Below are 19,093 nucleotides of genomic sequence, written 5' to 3'. Positions count from 1 at the left end.
TGTCTTGGGCAGAGAAAGGATTGGACTGGACTTTCTGCAACTTCTTTGTTTGAGTTTCTCCAAGGGCCTGAGGTAGAGCTTGCCCCTTGTTCAAGAAGTCTCAGGAACAGCAAAGACGTCAAGTTCTTCTGTCACCAGCACTGGGAACTGTGTGTTTTGTGCTGTAACAGATGAAAAAGCAACCCAACGCCATCACTGACTCCATGTCCTGAAGGCACCGCAAAGGGCACCGCTGCACTTAACACCGCCACCTTCGTCTGACCGATGCCGCCACCGGGCCGCTGCTTGCACTGCAACCTATGGGCAACGCACTTCACACCACCTCGCTTCAAGCTACCACCTTGGTATCCCCAATGATGCCACCCCACGCCGACATCGACACCACCCCTTGCACCATGGTTCGAGGGCACTGTTCATAAGTTACACAACACACTGTACTCATCTGGCACCAGAGCCTTGGCTTACCAACGCCGGCGCCATCGGCGTTCATCAGCTGGCGACAGAGCTTCAGCCATGACAACTCCGCTGCTTGTACCTTGACTTCCCAGAACAGAGACAAGCACTGCATCACTGTGCACTTACAGCCCTGGTCCCACCGACGCCGCTGGACGACTGTCACCGAGCTGCTGCCTGCACCGCGACCTGAGGGCAACGCACGCTGCACTTCGCACTGCAGCACCCGATGCCTGCCGACACTGGCGCTCCCGACTTCAACCACGAGAAGTTCGACCTGCAACGCTTGTGACTTTAAGGTCCTTACGACTCCTGCACCGACCTCCAGAACCAACACCTGCCAACACTGGCTCTTCAGGGCTCAACACAGGTCACAGATGCCCTTCATTTTCAAAGGTACTGTTTTATTGTCTTCTCGATGCCATAGCAGGCCTGGGACGCTGCAGTCAGCCAGAACTGTTTGGATTTGTTGTTTACAACACTATGATAGCCCCGGATGGAGCTATTGACTTCAAGGAGCTGTATTTTAGTTCTATTTTTAATTTTTGGGATTCCTAAGAACTGTATGATGGATTTTTATCATTTTTGATCTTGTTTGCACAATAAAATATTGGATATTTTTCTAAGACTGGTGTGGTGTCCTTTTGTAGGGCCCGATTCACAAAAGTAATCGGAGACAAAATCCTAACTTTACGACTTTTGGTATTCATAGAAGGCATTTAGGAGTAGTAAAGTTAGGATATTGTCTTAAGTTTGTCTTAAATTTTGGTCTTAATATAAAATCCTAACTTAAATTAATCTTAAATTAACTTAAGTTAGGATTTTTTTTACGACCAAAATTTAAGGCAAACTTAAGACACAATCCTAACTTAGGTTAAATTTAAGTTAAACTTAAGTCAGGATTTTGTCTTAAGACGACAATTTAAGACAAACTTAAGACAAAATCCTAACTTTACTACCCCTAAATGCCATTTGTGAATACCGAAAGTCATAAAGTTAGGATTTTGTCTCAGATTACTTTTGTGAATCGGGCCCGTAGTGTTTTCACTGTATTACTGTTGGTTATGTGCAAGTGCTTCACACACTGCCTCTGAGATAAGCCTGACTGTTCATGCCAAGTTACCAAGGGGGTGAGCAGGGGTTATTTTAGAAGGGTATCCCCCTTATCCTGACTAAGAAGAAGGGTCCCTACTAGGACAGGGTAACAACCTGCCACCTAGAGACCCCCGCTTCTAACACCCCAATACCTGTGCTTTTACCCAGGGTGTGAGGGTCATCATTTATTTTCAGCCCATGACCACCAGTATTTTCCATCAGGCCTTCGACTATAAATGCAGCAGAGACTATACTCTGATAGACCCTACAGAAGTTTGAACACCTGCATCTGAGAGACAGCAGATTTTCAAAGTCTTTATGTAATTTTTTTAGAAGTGGGAGCATTTGCCTGGGTGTCAGTGCTCTAATTCAGCCGGTGGTTGCCAGTGGGGCCCTCCTGCACTCTTTTTTGGAGACTGGCACATATTTTTCTTCATCAGATACTGACGCAAGCAAGAGAGCATAAACACACACACAGGATAGAAGGAGGAAGTGAAACATGGAAAAACGGGCACAAAGACAGAGTGTTAGACCTGTCAGCCCTTGTGTGCCATTCGTTTGCTGAGATTTGTTTTTATTGACCTTAGGACTTTACCACTGCTAGCCAGTGCTAAAGTGCTTGTGTTCATGCCCCTAAACATGCGTAAATTGGGTTGCCTCTGATTGACATATTTAATTTACTTAGAAGTCCTTTGTATAGTGGTATACCATGTACCCAGGGTCTAATAGTGGTTCTACCGCACATATTGTGCCACCCACTTAAGTAACCCCTTAAAGCATGCCACAGACCTGCTATTGCTGCATGAATGCAGTTTTAAACAACTGCCAATTCGACTTAGCAACATAACCTAAAGAGGCCTTAAACTTCCCTTTTACTGCATATAAGTCAACCCTAGGGTAGGCACCAGGTAGCTCATAGGGCAGGGTGCAATGTAATTGAAAGGTTGAACATGCACTTTTAAGGTTTACATGTCCTTGTAGTGAAAAACCCCTAAATCTTACAAGAGTAATGCAGGGTGGCCAATTTCCGACAGTTCCACGGACCCCTAAATTTCCCACTTTGTGTGATAAAAGGATAGCAGTGTCTGGTAGTGGATTAAAGAGGGCTGATGTGAGTTCAACACTCCGGAGCCTTTTTATTTGACGCAAAAATAATTGATAACACTGCCAGAACAGGGCTTTAGAACTGGCACACTTTCATTTACAAATTAAGCACTGCTGGCTGTTAACGCTGAAGGAAAGATGTTCTGATTCACTTGTGAACTGTTTTCTCACTGCATTGTGAAAAGGCACATCCCTTGATCCATTTGGCCATCAGCATTTATTCTATATATAAAAAAGCTTTGCCTTATGAGATAGTTTTCTTTCCTCTTTAAACGAGGGGAGTTTGGGAATGGCTTTTGCTAAACTGTAGCCTAGTGGTGGTTTGGGCATTGATCTTTTCCCCAAAGACGTTTATGAGGATAGCTTTCATATCTGGTAGGATGTAGTGCTCTTCACACAGCGCATATTTCATTTAATAAAAAAGAAAATCTAGATTCCTGTGCTGTTGGGGTCTCCTTTGCTTTATTATTATTTATTTATTATTTTAGTATTTTATTTTTATTATTTTATTTAGTGAGCTTATATAGCTCAACAGCTACCCGTAGGTTTCCCGGCGCTCTGGACCAACGCTAATTTAGGAGGGATCAGGCGGAATTATTGATTGAACAACCATGTCTTAATACCTTGACGGAATTTTACGTAGTTCTGTTCCAACCATAGCTGAAGAGGTAGTGAATTCCACAGGGCAGGAGCCAACTGAGCGAAGGAGCGGCCACCCATCTGCACACGCTTAAATCTGGGGACTACGAATTTAGACTGATTGGATGAACGAAGATGACGGGAAGGAATGTATTTCTGGACCAGCTTACAGAGATAGCTGTGCGCTATTCCTGTGTTAATTCTAAACATAAAGCAAAGTGCCTTAAATTTAGAGTGATTGCCAATCTTAAGCCAGTGTAGGTCGCTTAAATAGTCCGAGATATGGGTCCTTTTAGGGAGGCAAAATAGTAGTCTGGCTGCGGCATTCTGGATCACTTGCAGCCGACGAGTGACCTCTTTGTTGATTCCTAAGTATAAGATGTTCCCGTAGTCCAATCTGGAAACAATAAGGGCCTGGACTACTGTCTTTTGGGCCCCTTCTGGTAACTGCCCAAGGATTTTCCTCAGCCATTTTTTTAGTGGACAATGTTTTGTTTCAGATACCATTTTCCTGGTGCAGACACTGTAATTTTCTCCTGTTGTGTATTTAACGATGGTTGACTTTCTTTATGGCTTTAACTGATTACATATATTTCCTAGTTTTTGGATTTTGGGGTCTATTACAGGCGTTGTGAGAACTCAGAACAGATGATTAATTTAATTGAGTCAGATGTGGAATACCAAGGGCGTTGGTTAGTCAAGCAAGAGAGATATAAATAGCTATAAGGGACAAATTAGGTTCTGTAGCGTCAGCAGCAAATGCTATGTTGAACATTTTATCAAGTTGATGGCAAATCAAAAAGTGGCAGAATGTACAATTCTAGTGAAAAATTAAATTAAAATTCTCGAGTCATCTACATTAAAATCAAATACTGTTTGTATTGTAGGCTTATTCATACTACACTCCTTCGATAACCAGCATCGAACCTTTATCGGGATTACCAGGTAAGACTCAATAACTACATGCACTGATCGCTCTTCAGGCTTTTCCACTTTCTCTAATCACAAGTTTAAAGCATGTTTTAAAATGTTATTCACTTAACAATGTAGTTTGTTTAAACCACGCTGTAGTCTTTTAAAACTTCCTGTATTTTAGTGAGATATGAGTATGTAAATTAAAAGCCCCAAGAGCTCACAATGTACAGCCTCTTCAGTTCAAGTAGTGAGTGATCTTCTTCTGAGGCTCCCTTCTTTCACATGAACTATATCCTAAACAGTGGAGGCCAGCACCGATTAGGGGTGGCGGGGCAAGGGCGGGGGGGGGGGGGGGGGAGTGTAAAAGAAAAAAATCAAAAAAGAATTTACGTTATCGCCGCCGCATCTCTCCTCGTCAGGACTCCGCTGGTGCAGAACAGGAACCAGCAAGCACCCAGGCTCCCCTGGACATTCACAACGCTGCAATGCAACGTTGTGATTAGTAAGCACCCAGGCTCCGCTGACCAATCACAATGCTGCGATGCAGCATTGTGATTGGTCTGAATGCCGAGGTTCGGCGCTCAGACGGAGACTGGGGGCTTGAGCAAATTCTACACACATGCTGTAATTGTAATGCAGCCTGTATGGAGAGCATGCGAAGTACGCATGACTGTTTGGCCGGCACCACTGGGACGGCCAAACAGTCATTGCTCACTTGGAGTTGGCAAACCACTCCTCCCCTGCCCTGCTCTGAGAGCAGAGCAATCCCGACCGCCCGACAACCAGCAAAGCAGCACGGAAACATAAAATTATAATAACTTTGTTATCATCATTTTATGTTTCCTTTAAAAGCAGGGAGGCGACGCTCCTCCGCCATAGCGAAGGAGCTGCCATCAATCCTAAATATGAAGCCCTCATGGTAATTGATGGTAAGGTGTTCTGTAGCACAGTGTCAGAGGGCAGGAGAGTCGTTCAAGAGAGGTTGCATCAGAGTGTGCTGGACTCTGCCTGTCTTATTTGGTTCGCTAAGATTTTAAATTTGCTTAATGGATTTATAGTTATTCTAGAAGTTTTGCATCCACTTTCGCTGATCAGGGGGTCAACGTTTACATGAGTTCATAACTTGTCAGTGGGGCAAATGTCAAGTGGTATCACTCTTGTAATATCAAGCTATCAGATGTGAAATGGCTTTGTTGCTTCGGAGAGTTGATTACAACAAAGCATTCATAAATTACAGGAAAAGTCAGGGAGTCAAAGTATCACCTCTGCAAAAGCCTGTGTCAATGCTATGCTGCAGTTAGCATTGCCAATGTGTACATTTTATTTTTACCCCTCTCCCTTTCAGCACTTCTTAGATGACTATCACATTGCATTAGCTCTATAGAGCTAGCCTTATAATTTATTGTGGGAGGATGAATTACTAGTAGGGGTAGTTATGCACCTACCACTAGCAAGAAGGCCACCCACTCCACATAAGCTCCAGACAAAGTATCAAAACATTAGCCCCTAGTTCAACCCGATCGCAGCTGGCTGCGAACAGGCAGGCTTAACTCAGGAGATATGCATGTAAAGCATTTAACAACACCAATACATTAAATAAGTAAGACACAATAAAAATCCCAAACCAATTCAGAAAAATAGGAAGCATATGTATCTTTAAAATGACACCTAAATGACATAAATCCAATTTAGGGAACCGGAGATATGAATTTCTAAAGATTAACCACTTTATAGTTGTTGGATAGTGGTTTATTGGTAGTGGTAAATGTGTATCTACAAGTGGCAATCAGGCCACTCACACAGCCTAGGGCTCAGTACAATTATTCCCATGCTCAACCCTTGGTAGATTGACTGCGAGCCGTTAGGCTTAACTTAAGAGACAGGTATGTAAAGCATTTAAAAACACCAATTCTGTGAATAATTAGTGAATAATTAAGACACAACACACAATAAAAATCCAACACCAATTTATAAAAATAGGAAATAAGTTTATCTTTAAAATGACACCAAAATGTACAAAGTCCAATGTAGGGAACCGGAGATGTGAATTTTAAAAGATTTAGCACTATATAGCACATAGAAACCTATAGTGCCTGTTGGGACATCTGGTCGTGCTAGCCCGGGACAAAGTCAACGTTTCAGGCCAACAGCGATGGAGCCCTTTGCGGACACCCCTCACGGTAGGCCCCGGTCAAAGTTTTATCTTCAGACTTAGAAACGGTCTGGGTTTGGTGAGGGTTCACCGGTTCGCTTTCCAGGATACTCCTGGTTAAACTCTGGAAATCAGACCTCTGGAGCTTTTCAGTAGGATGAACCAGCAGGCCAGGACAGCTCCCGGTTGACGGTGGGCGGCTTGGCTCTCGCGGTTGAGTTGGTCCCCTTATGGAGCTTTTTTCCAAAGTTGCTCCAAACTTCTGAAACTTTTTCCTGAAGTTCCTCTTGAGGGTCCAAAGTTTCCAACACACAATCCAAGTATCTGGAAGCTCCAAGATGGTCCTTCAAATTTTGGGACGTCAGTTCCCAGAACCCACTTGGACAAAACCCTTACGAATCCACTGGACGCACTCCAGGCTGGAGATTCTTGGTGGTGATGATCCAGGGGAGCTATTTTGACTTGCAACTTGTAGTGAGTCAACACTTTATTCCACTTGAAGCAAGTTAAGTCCACAGGGCTGTAGTTCCAGGTTGTGTAGCAGGCGCAGTCAGTCAGAGGGTAGGGCTTGGTTGCTACAACCCAAACTTCCAGCATGGACCCTTCTTCTTCTCCTAGTTTCAAGCAGCAGATCTTAGAAGCTCTGCACCTCTCACATTTTTATTCAGTGTTCTCTAGGGTCAAACAGGAGAGCATTCCCATCCAATGAGGTGCAGGGCATCACTCCATGGCATTATCTTTTCCTCCAAAGTATGTCATACTAGCCTCCCAGGAAGCACTATTCCTCCAAAATTCAATATGGCTGAAGTCTCAGCAAAGGAGCTAGAACCAATGGTGGCTCCTCCCTAAGGTGGAAGAGCATTGCCCCACTGCTCGTGGAGCAGTGTACAAAAAATAAAATGATAATAACAGGAGTTATTTTTGTTATTATCATTTTTTTGAGGGTAAAATTGGGCTGGGCAGTCCTGCACACTTTGCATGTTCCCCACCAGGCTGCATTACACAGCCTTGTGGGGAACATACCCAGCCGAGCATTCCCTGTATTAGCGCCAAGCCACAGCATTCAGACCAACCACAACGCTGCATTGCAGCATTGTGATTTGCTTATGGGAGGAAGGCTGTGTGCTTCCTGGTTCTGGCAGAGAGACGAGGGACTATGTAGGAGAGACGACTAAGGAGAAACGTACCAAGGAGGTAAGTGTATATTATTTTATTTGATAATTCCCATCGCAACTCCCACCTGCCCCTCTGCTCCTGTTCCATGCCAGCTGCTACTGGCAAGAACTAGTTAAACCAACGTTCAGCATGGCTCAATTCCATAGCTCTCCTCCACTTGACATCTGCAAATTCCTTCTTTAAGCCTGCCATCTGACTGTGTCATATGGGACGGTAGGTAGATGGCTCTGGCATTCCCAGCCTGTCCTAACCCCCTTTGAAGCTCCATGGTTTGCGACCCCTCCACCCTGCTTTGGCATTCCTGTGTAGCAGAGCTCTCTCCTCCCAGATAGCCTCTCTCCCTGAGTGCCACTTATCACTTCATCAAATTAGCCTGGCTAATCCTCTTAACTCTGACCAATCACGGGAGACCACAGGAAGGCTGAATTTTAGCTAACAGACAAAAAAGTCTTATAACTTATTTTCTGTATACATTAGGATATATTCAACAATAGCTCATTGTTGGATTTATCAATACTATTCTCCTAAATCCTTGAATGATATTTTTCGGTAATCCCTAGCGATGGTTATGCATTAATAAGCTATTACCATGCTAACCAATGTGGCTGGGAATCTACAAAGGGGAAAATGAAATGTGTAATTTCTCCAACACCAGGGCATATAAAAAATCATTTATAAGGACCCTGCCTATAGCTACATAACCCCCTACCTCTGGAACACCTTGTGGAGACTATTGTTGTCCTTATTAATTACAAATGGTGTACATCCTTACCCCACAGTTCTCCTAGCACCAAAGTCGATTTTGGATTTTGGCAAAGCACTTTTCTGCTATGGTGGAAGTGAAATGTACAATTTCCATATCCCCCGGGCATATAAAACATAATTTATAAGGACCATCCTTATAGTAACATAACCCCCCACACCTAGGACACCTAGGGGAGACCATGGGGTTACCTAATATGACACAATATTGTAGAAAATCAATTTGAAATGCCCCTAACACTGAAGTTGAGTTTGATCACAATTTACATTTAGAAGCAACACAAGGCTACTTTCAAAATGACCTCAGGGTCTCAGCAGTGCAGAAAGGGTTGCTGGCCTCTAAACGTCCATACCCTATTACATACTAGGGACTTAAAGGTAGTTTCACTTCCTCTGCCCTATTATGTACTAGGGACTTATAGGGTAGGTCATGCCAATTATTAGTGTACCCTAATATATAGTGTACCCTCATGTATGTAGGTGTATTCAATGTATTCTCACAGTGTTTGTACCATAGCACTGGTCCTGGGTGTGCCTATCTGAGCCCAGGATACAGTCAGAGTCAGTTATCACCAGTAACAGCCAGCAAAGATTGGAGGTGCACAGGGTACACAGGATGACTTTGCAACAATAGTGCTTAAAAACATATAGCTCCAACCTGGGACATATGGTTGTGCATGATTGGGGTAAAGTAGAAGTTTGAGGCTGACCATGATGGAGCCCAGGTCAGACACGCTAAGCAGGAGTCCTGGTCAAAATGTTACCTTCACACTTAAAAACATTTCTGGAGAATTTTCCCTAAACGTAGTACGGTCCTCTCCAGCAGGCCGATTTCGATGCAACATTGTCAGATCGTTTTTTAGAGAGGCCTCGGTCAAATCCTGGAAGTCTGGTGCTCCGCAGCTTTTAGCGGGATGAACCTGAAATCCAGGCCGGGTCGCAGTTGAAGGTAGTCGACTTGACTTTCGATGTCGTGCAGGTCCGCTTTTTCAAAATGTTCCCCGCAAACTTCTAGAACTTCTTCCTGAAGTTCCTCTTGAGGGCTTAAAGTGTATAAAACACAAATCCAAGGGTCTAGAAGCTCTGAGTTGCTCCTTGGAAGTTAGAACTATAGTTCCCACAATGCACCTGCCAAATCCATAAAAGTTCACTGGACGCACTCAAGGTTGAGAACTTCTTGAAGGAAATGGTGCAGGCAAGCTCTTTTAACCTGTTGTTTTCAGAGAGTCCACTCCTTAATCCTTTTTGAAGCAACACAACGTTCTCTGGGCTGTAGTTCCAAGTGTGCAACAGGAGCAGTCTTTTAGAGAGCAGTCCTGTGTGGTTTAGACGATGGTACCAGCTGTGCAATTCTTCTTCTTGTAGTTTCAGGCAGTACATTTAAATTCAGAACTGAATTGCTCTGTAGCTATCACATATGTATTCAAAGATCTGTGGTGACAAGGAGTGGGGGCAGCACTGTCCAATGGGGGGCAAGGTTCCACCCAAGTGTGGCATCTTCTTGTCCCACAAAGTACTGCACTTTTAAAATTCAAGATGGATGAATCCTCTCCAAGAGAGTAAGACCTGGCTAAACCAACCCACTGGTGTGGCTCATTTTCATTAGCACTCTCCCCCTGCCCTTCTGCAAATTCCCTTCCTGGCCTTGCCATCTGGCTGTGGGGTACAGGATGTGGGGGGTAGGTGGGTCTGGCATTCCTTTCTGTTCTACTCTCTCTTTGAAGCCCAGCTTGATTTACCCAGACCCCTTTCATGACCCATTCTCTGCAGCTACAGAGCTCTCTCCATCAAATAGCTCTCTAAGGCTGCTTATCACCTTATCAAAGCAGCTTGGCTAAGCCTATTAAGGACAGACCACTAGAAGCCTGGATGTTGGCTTCAGAAAAGAAAGCTCTATACATTTTCTGTACTAGCTATGATAAATTTAACCGTGGCAAGTTGTTGGATTTATCATTACTAATAATACAAGTCTTTGATTGAAATTTTTAGCTTCTTTCTAGCTACATTGAAATAAAATGTTCCAACGTTAAGCTATGGAGCTAATAATCTACACTGGGGAAACATGGAATAGGTAGTTTTTTCCTCATCAGGGCTTGTAAAACATCTTTAATAATTTCTCTGATTATTGATTATAGTTAAAGGGCACCCCACCCCGGGGGCACCTAGGGGAGACCATAGGGGCGTTTAATATTTACAAATAAGGTAGATTACCCCCAGGGCCGGATGTAGGCCAGCTGCCCTGGGCACTGACATTTGGAGGGGGTGCTGACCTTGGGGGTGGGATATTTTTAACAATAACTTTTGATTCGAGAGGTGAATGGCACTTTATCCAGTTGGCACTGAGAGAATGCGAGGAGTCTTCATGGGGGGGGGGGGGGGCGGGGCGCTAAAAATGATTATCACACTGGCTGCCATCAGAGCTAAAACCGGCCCTGATTAACCCTTTGGAAGTACCTGTACCACCAAAGTCAAATTTGCATGTAATTTATTTTTAAAAACTGCCTGCAAAGCCAGGCTGTCTTTAAAAAAAGAGTAGTCACATAGCAGCAATGCACGCGCCAGCGTTGGAAATCTACTGATCTTCAAAACTTCCCTGCCCTATTATATGCTTGGCACTTACAGGTAGTTTGAATCATCCTTCTCCTATTATACCATATACCCTTTTTATCAGAGCACTGGCCCTGGGCCTGTTTAGCTCAGCAAAATCCAAATGAAATGATGGACGGAGTTTTTGAACATTGCAAGCACTCACCCCCAGTCAACTGATCTGGGTTTAATCCATCACCGTAAATTGAGTTTGACTGTTTTGCATAGAAAACATTATAAAGTGAACTGAATAAAGCTGAGGCATCTTCGAATTGTTGGTCTAAGGTGCCCATTGAACTAATGGTTAATTGTCTTCCTGGACATTTTGGTTTGTTTGCAATTTGTGGGTTTCCAACGAAACACAGCGTCGAACAAAGGTAGTGGTATCCGGACTGGCCAACAACAAGCTTTCACAGTAGCAAACATAACTTTTGGTTACTTCGACATCCCGGAGTCCTGGGGAACACATTAGCTGCCTAAAACTTGCTGGAGGTCAGGACTGCATTTCCCACAACCCTCTGGATCATGTATTTGCTGGCGATCCATCGGCAGGCCCAAAGGTCAGTAATTCTTTGGTCCCAGGAGTGCGATGTGCCTGCGGGCTGCAGTGGACTTATACCTCTAGTCCAAGGGAGTTCTGGAGTTGCCTTTTGCTTGTAGAGAGGTTACTCTTTCCTTTGGAGACGTTCTCGGGTCCAAGACCAGTCATGGTGTAGCAGGGTGGCCGTCACAGTTGCAGATCATTGCACCTTTTGTTTTGTACAGGTCTGGAAGTCACAGTCAGGGGCCTCTTCTTTGTCCTTGGTAGGAACTCAAGCGGATCTGAGGTTCTGATGCCAAGGTAGCCCCTTAAATCCTAGATTTAGGGTGTGGGTACAGATAACCATTGGGATACTAGGCTCAACAACAAATCTGTACTGAGGTGACCACATCCGGGAATCCGAGCTACCTTTTCTACCCAGAAACCTCTATTCTACTTCTTTTAAACATGGCAGAAACTTTCCTCGGCTGTACAGACCAGATAACCCACCCTAGGGGTGTGGCTAGCCTTCTGGCAGTGTATGTGTTTTGACTACCTAACTTTCCCTCCTGCCAGGGTGCAAATGTGCCTGGGGTTAGAGGGCTGACATTTCCTCCTCTGGGGGGGGTAGCCAAATTACCTTTTAGAGGTGGTGAAAGTGTTGAGAGTCACTGCTCTGATATTCCACTTTACTAGCTATCCTGTCAGGGAGGGAGGTAACACCTCCTGCCCCAGCATTCCTTTGTGTTTGAATCCAGGAAGTGTTCACACCTCCTAGCAGAGGGTCAGATCACTGTCTTGGTGGCAGCAGCTACAAAGGCTGGGGACAATCAGTTGGGCAACCTCTAAGGTAGCCACCAGGGTGCATGTCACATTCAATCTAACTTTAGAACAAGGTCAGATTTGATGAGAACAGTTGTTTGTTACCAAACATGACACTTTCAGTGGAACCATAATAGAGCTGGCAACCTGGGGGTGCCCGGGTTCTAGCCCATGTTTTCCAATGGCCCTCTGAACACTTATAGTAGCACCTAATGGAAGGAGGCTACTATAGGGACATATACATTTGCACTTATATGTCCATACTTTTAATATAATTTGCCTTGCCTCCTGGGCTTGGAAGGCATACCTTAGGGGTGACTGACATATCTACAAAATAGTGCAATGACCTTGCCACTCATGATGAGGGCAAAGTTGAGTTGGAGCAGTTTGCTCTGATCCTTCAGTCTGCAATGGCAGAGCTTGGGTCACTCAGGTTGGCATAATCAATGCTGCAGGCCCTGGTGACCCCTGTAGCTCACATGCCCTGGGTACCACTGGCACCACTTACCAGGGACTTACTTGTAAGGGGGTTACATTCATTGCTAGTTGGGGTTACCAATTCACATATATGATACTTTAGGTGGAGAGAACTGGCACTGGGGCCTAGTTGGCAGGCTTCAGTACACTTTCAGAGTCAAAACTATCAGCAGTGGAGAAACAAGTGTGGGGTGACCATACAAAAGGGGTGCATTCCTACAAGAAGCAACAGAGAATTCCAGCTGAACAAATTAAAAAAATGTGGGTTGTAACAAAGATTGAAAGTAAATGTATGAAAGGAGAATTTCTTCTCCTGATTAGATGAGCTGGAATTGGAAGAGATGTTTTTTCATCTTTTTCCTTAAAGACATGAAATCCAGACCAGTTGTTAATGTAGGAGGAATAGATTTGCAGCCTCATGCATCAAGCCAAAATCCAGTCGGTAAAATACCAAATCGCTAATGGCTCCCGGTGTTGAGTTAAAAAACCCCAATCCCAATGCATCAACCCAAAAGCAAAAATCGCTATTTAAGGAATCCTTAAATAGCGATTCCTTAAATAGGGATTCCTTAAATAGCGATTCCTTAAATAGGGATTCCTTAAATAGCGATTCCTTAAATAGCGATTGCATTTAAGGAATCCCAAAGTGAGATTCCTTAAATGCAATGCATCAAAGTTAAAAAATTAGCGATTTCGCTAATAGGGGGAGCAAATTACCATGAAGATGAACTGCATGGTAATTTGCTAAAACTTAGAAAAATGCACTTTTGAGCATTTTTCAAAGTTTCATGTTGCGCACACACATGCCCTTAGAGCATGTGTGTGTGCAACATATGTGCACATATCAATTTCAGGGGTGCAATAGGGTGTCATTTTGACACCCTTTCACCCTTGAAATTGCATGAGCAATTTGCGAGAACCTACTGGTACTCGCTATTTGCTCATGCAATCTCCAATTCATTCCTATGGGCCTGGAGGCCCATAGGAATGATTGGGATGGCATTCCTTAATTGCTACTCGCAATTTGCTAGTAGCAATTAAGGAAAGTTAAGGAATCGCTATTTGAATAGCGATTCCTACATGCATAGCCTTTTGCTATTCCTTATTAGCGAATCCTTATTTTTCGCTAATAAGGAATCGCAAATGCCAATGTTGATGCATGTGCCCCTTGGTTCCTTGAAATGAGCATTTGGCTTAAAATCTGTGACAAGATACTGGGTGCTCCAGTTTAGGTGTTATTTTGCTCGGTATATTATCACAGTCTTCCACCATGACACTACAACTGCAGTAAAGATGTTTTGCATGCTAATGTCCTTTGCTTTTTCCTGATGATCTCAGCCTGACCAATAGTATCTTGTGCATCTAATCATGTTCATTGAAACTGATGTTAAAATGTAACTAATGAATCGTCATGTCTAATATTTGTTTAGGACATCTCTCATGTTGAAATGTATATTTGTATGGTGACCTTTATTTAATGTACTCAGGTTCAATGATCACCATAAGTGGAAACATCTTTACTGATGTCTACGGCAGTAGTACGGCTGTCAGTTCGAATGGCGTCAATGCTCGAATTTTGAGGTAATTTCTATGAACGATATTGATGTGTTCCTCAAGTCACTAAATATATATATGTTAACATGTATGGATACTTGTAGATGTTTTTTACATGTGTGCTTACTTATATCATTTTCCCATGTATGTCAATAATTATACTTGTTACAGTCTAAAAAAATCTCAAATCTGAGTGAGTTTTCTATGGTTCCCACAGCTGCACTGCTTTGTGTTATACTACTTTCTAACACAATCACAACCGTCCTAAGCAATCATGGTGGATATCAATCATTCCAGTATTAATTTATGTCTGAAAAAGAATGTTCTGCCTGATTTTGACATTGTGCATCATGAACGTGTTATATTATTTCACTATCTCACCACCATTTTCAGAGCCTATGCAGGAGGAATGCCTTGTGAGCTGCTTGCACCCAACTCGGACACTCTGTAAGTACCGTGCATGCCAACATGCGGCTTGAATTGTAAAGCTCTTCTGGATTTGTAGGGGGTTGGGAGGCTAAATAAAATCTGCCGGTAATTTACAATATATTGTGCATTAGAAATCATTGTGCCGAATGTGTTTTTTGCATATATGGACTACGTGCTTAATTACTTAAAAAATAAGAGCAGGGGCACAAAAGTATTCTTAGGCGCCAGCTGCCAGTGCTGCCAAATGCGGGGATTGCCGAATACCAAAGCTCCCAACCCTTGACTCCATCACATGCCCCTTTGTTCCATCACCCTACCCTTGCTGTCTCCTTATCTCACTCATGTAGGATCTTTTTAATCTCTGCACAGGCCAGGCTTTTCGATTGAGACCAGGGCCGGACTGGGAACCACAACCGGCCCTGGCAAAGTTCTTGGCCGGCCCCCCTCCCCCAGGGAGTGGGGGAGGGGGGGGGAGCTTTTTGCCAGGGCCGGTTTTCGGCCGGTTTTCGGCCGATTTTGTCACAGGGCCGATTTTGCAAAAAAACGGCCCTGTAACGAAAACGGCCCCCAGGGGCCCAAAACCAGCCCCACCCGTGCAGCGCACCGGGGGATTGCCCAGTGCCCGCTACGGCCAGTCCGGCCCTGATTGAGACCAGCGAGACTGCAGCGCTTGGACACCCTTCGCATGAATAGCTGCTCAATTACTGACTGCTTGTCTGCTTTCTCCCATTGCCACTCCTTACCTATCCTTTGCTACGCACTTCCTTTTCTCATTTCTTTCCTTGTCTCTTTTGTTCGAGCTCAAAGTCTGATGATGAAAATGAGGGTGCATTATGAGCCCCTTGTGCCGCCGGAGCGTCCCGTTCTGTGATGCTGCGACAGTGCAAAGTACAAAATCATATTCATGAGGTCATGCGTGGCGCGGCTTTGAATAGCCTTAAAGATATGGAGTAAGGCAAGGCAGCACAAATCGCTGCGCTGCTTTACTCTGTGCTAGGGAGGCATGCCCTGGGCTTTGCGGTTGGTGTTTCCACTGAACACCCGTGGATTTTGACTCATACCCAGACCTTGTAAACCTGGGGATGCGCCAAAACCTTAACACCACCCAAAGCGAGGCGCAACAAGGAGAAATAACTTTGTTATCATTTTATTTATTGTTTTTTCCGCTTTACTTGTGTGCATTCCACAGCACACATATAAAGAGGAAAAAGCATTGCAGAATTGTTTTTGTGCAGGAATGTGCCCCTTCCTTCCCAAAAACAATCCTGCATGTAACACAGGCACCCTTGCACCATGGTGCAAGGATGCCTGCATGGGCGTCAGGTTGCCAAAATGGCACCAGAGCTGGGGGGAAGGACAGGAATAAATACAGTGCTTTTTTGTCCTTTCACTTTGACATAGAGCAGGGTAACAAAGTGACTTTCTGTGCTGCCCTGTGCCAAAACCCTATAAATGAGGCCCTTAGTTCCTGTCTCCTTGTAAGTGCTGGTGCGCACTACCTGCGACAAAGGACACCGACTAAGCATAGTAATGTCCACATGGATTACAAGCCAAGAGATCTCTCAGATCTCTGACAGGCTATTTAGAATGCAATGATTGCATGATATAAACTACCATGAAGCTGTTAAACACAACTATTAATCTCCATATGCAGTAACAGATTTAAAATGCAGCATTTTCGGAGTATTTGTACCAGCACGTGCGATAGTGTGAATGTCACTAGTGAGGAGATTCACAGTGACAACAAAAGTCGCATCATACATTTTGCTATTGCAGTGGTGGAAACGGAGCATACAATTGACAGTGCACAGCTGCCTGCAGTTGGTGACGGTGCATATTCCTCACAATATTTGGTGTTAGAGCACCTCATTGGACATTATCCATATAATTAAATCAAGGCTTAATATGAACTGGTGGTTCCTGGTGCGACCACCCGCACTCATTTTTGGGGACCGGCGTTTATTTTAGAATGCATTTGAATAGTGATGCCACTATTTTCTTTCATTATATTTAGTTTCGCTTTCGACAACTTAATTATTAATCAGTAATAACTGAAATAGGCATATTTTGCATAATTTGGTACCTTTACACAGATAAACAAAAGTAGTTGATTAATTGGCAGTTCAATTACCAACTGTAAATAAAGCCCCAAAATAAACCATTGATCATGAATGACCATAGCTCAGTCAGTGAGATACTATTGAAAATGTTTTCCACCCATTTACAATGCTTGGATTTGTTTTGCTTTTTGATCACCCAGTTTACTCTCGGTGAATCTCACTACTTGTGTCTCACCCACAGTAATCACATGGTAAATAGTCTGTACGTGTTCACCTCCAGTGTCCACCTTTTAAAAATAAGGCCACTGCAATGCAGCAAGTGTAAAGTGGGGCTTGGCTATTTACACGTGCACACAAGTGTGCGGGCTGCACGTATGAGATTGTTGTTGTACGCAGCCTGTGGAGAACCGTGCAATGTTAATTAATTATTTATTGAAGAGAGGGGTGTGCTTTGAGGCCTCATTCCCCTAGGCCCAGAGACCCCATCCCGTGCGCCAGTGTATTAATAAATGAGGTCCTGGACCCCATTCTTGGGCCCCAAAGAACAGTACTGGGATTCAGGCCCCAGGGAGCGTGGCTGCTTTCCACCGCAGGAGCACAATGATAATGCTTCAATACTGCAGAAGGTAAGCTTTTGCCGGCTCCCACCCAGCATGAATCTGTGTGGGTGGTGCAGGAGGGTGTATCAGGGGCCTTGGATCTCCTCCTGCAACTTCCACCTAAAAACCCAACTTGGTGGTGTCCGGGGAGGGACAGGCATCTTTGTTTTAAAAAATAATGAAACTGATGCATGCCTAAGGGCTGCATGCTGCTAAAGAATGTGACCGAAGCCGCTACTATATTTTCACTGCTCACGGGCCGGAGGCACCCGTAATGTCCTGGGGGGTTCATTTTGCAAATGGATTCATGCTTTGTGGTGCGCCAGGATGGCAGGGGCACCACCAATGAAATAAGGTAGTATGGTGGGAGCTGCAGGGGTTGCAGTAGCTCTCACAGATGTTAATTTTTAAAGGAGTTTCTGGGGTCTTGGAATCCATGACTCTCAGTATTTCCACCATTATTTTAATGCACTCCTGATGGCTGGGTCTTTTGTTCTTTGGCTAATCTCTAGTGGTGGGTTTTACAGCTGAAGGTTATGTGAGAGAAAACTGTTAAAGAATACTCAAACCCATGTATGCTGGTTTATGTATGATGTATTGAAAGTTTGTTGCTAGCAGTGATACCTGATTGATGTTACAATGCTTTAATGTTATAACCGATTGCCTTTAAATATTATTATTGATTTTAGTGATATAATGGTAACATGGAGTTAATGGTCTTCTATTGTAGTGCACCCTTGACAGAGCCAATAGGCTTGTCTTATGTGTTTGGTGGGATGACCTCTTGTCATTTGCAATAGGCATGTTCTACCTGGGATACGTGGGAGGGTGCTTTGATTTTGGGTGCCTGGATCCAGTAGGGGTCAAGAGTGATGTTATAATGCCACCAAAGGTATTTTTATCTGCCTGGTGTATATATTTGTAAATTAATGCATTAGTATTTAGTGGGGTGTGTGCAATAAATGTAATTTTCCTTTTTCAGAGAAAAAACACTGCCTGGCAATCATTTATTGAGTGGTATTACAGCATGCCAGCAAATAGTAATTACTAGCTCTGCTCTACTTTGCTACCCTGAGAGAGTCAGGTGCAACAATGGGGTACTTAGTTCACAATCACGAGAAATTGTGGACCTAATAATTTATGCAGATGTCCCATCCTACACAACTAATAACCCAATTTCTTACAGATACCTCAGTCTGATTTCCTTCTCACCACTTTTGCAGACTTTACTCAGGGTCCTGGAAGAATTACAGGCAGTACCCTGCGTTGGTTCTCCTAGTTTCTACTCATCAATACAATGTTCACCAATACAACTGAACTCTGATTGACACTCCATAATCAGCAGGGTCGAGCTAACAGTATTTTCTCTAAGATGCAGTAGGGTTTAGAAATGTAGCTACAGCAGGACACAATAAATAATACTCAATAAACTCAAAGTCCTTCAAAGAAGACTGAGACTTTTGATTAAATATAAGTAAAAAGTGCAGTTATACATATGATACATAAAATCAGATGATGTGTGGTAGTGCCGTCTGAGGTTGAGACACTGCTCTTACCATTTTTACAGACCTTTCTGCAACTCTGGCCAGGTGTCCAATGCTACTCCATGGGAGCTTTGGGACTTGTCTGTTGTATCCCTATAACACTGCTTGCCAAATAGTGTAGAGTGCAGGAGCCTTGCAATTTTATGACAAGACTTATGCTTCAGGGGATCTTTCAGTGAGTGCAACAGTGGACATCTCAGTGAACT

At 43.9% G+C, this 19,093-nt stretch overlaps 1 protein-coding gene across 2 annotated transcripts in view; it reads left to right on the top strand.

The window, feature by feature from the left end:
- LOC146830895 (fibrocystin-L-like) overlaps window positions 1–19,093 on the top strand; it is a 1,171,295-nt gene that overhangs the window by 119,716 nt on the left and 1,032,486 nt on the right. For both annotated transcript variants that reach the window (XM_085605085.1, XM_085605086.1), the window contains exons 6-8: window positions 4,179–4,236; window positions 14,189–14,282; window positions 14,649–14,702. In XM_085605085.1, coding sequence (XP_085461211.1) covers window positions 4,179–4,236; window positions 14,189–14,282; window positions 14,649–14,702 — 206 coding nt within the window. The remainder of the gene's footprint in view (window positions 1–4,178; window positions 4,237–14,188; window positions 14,283–14,648; window positions 14,703–19,093) is intronic.

This window comes from Triturus cristatus, chromosome 5_1 (genome assembly GCF_964204655.1).
Source record: "Triturus cristatus chromosome 5_1, aTriCri1.1, whole genome shotgun sequence".
In the NCBI taxonomy this organism is placed as follows: domain Eukaryota; kingdom Metazoa; phylum Chordata; class Amphibia; order Caudata; family Salamandridae; genus Triturus; species Triturus cristatus.
Note: the sequence above shows the minus strand (reverse complement) of the source record. Positions and strands in the feature narration are given on the sequence as shown.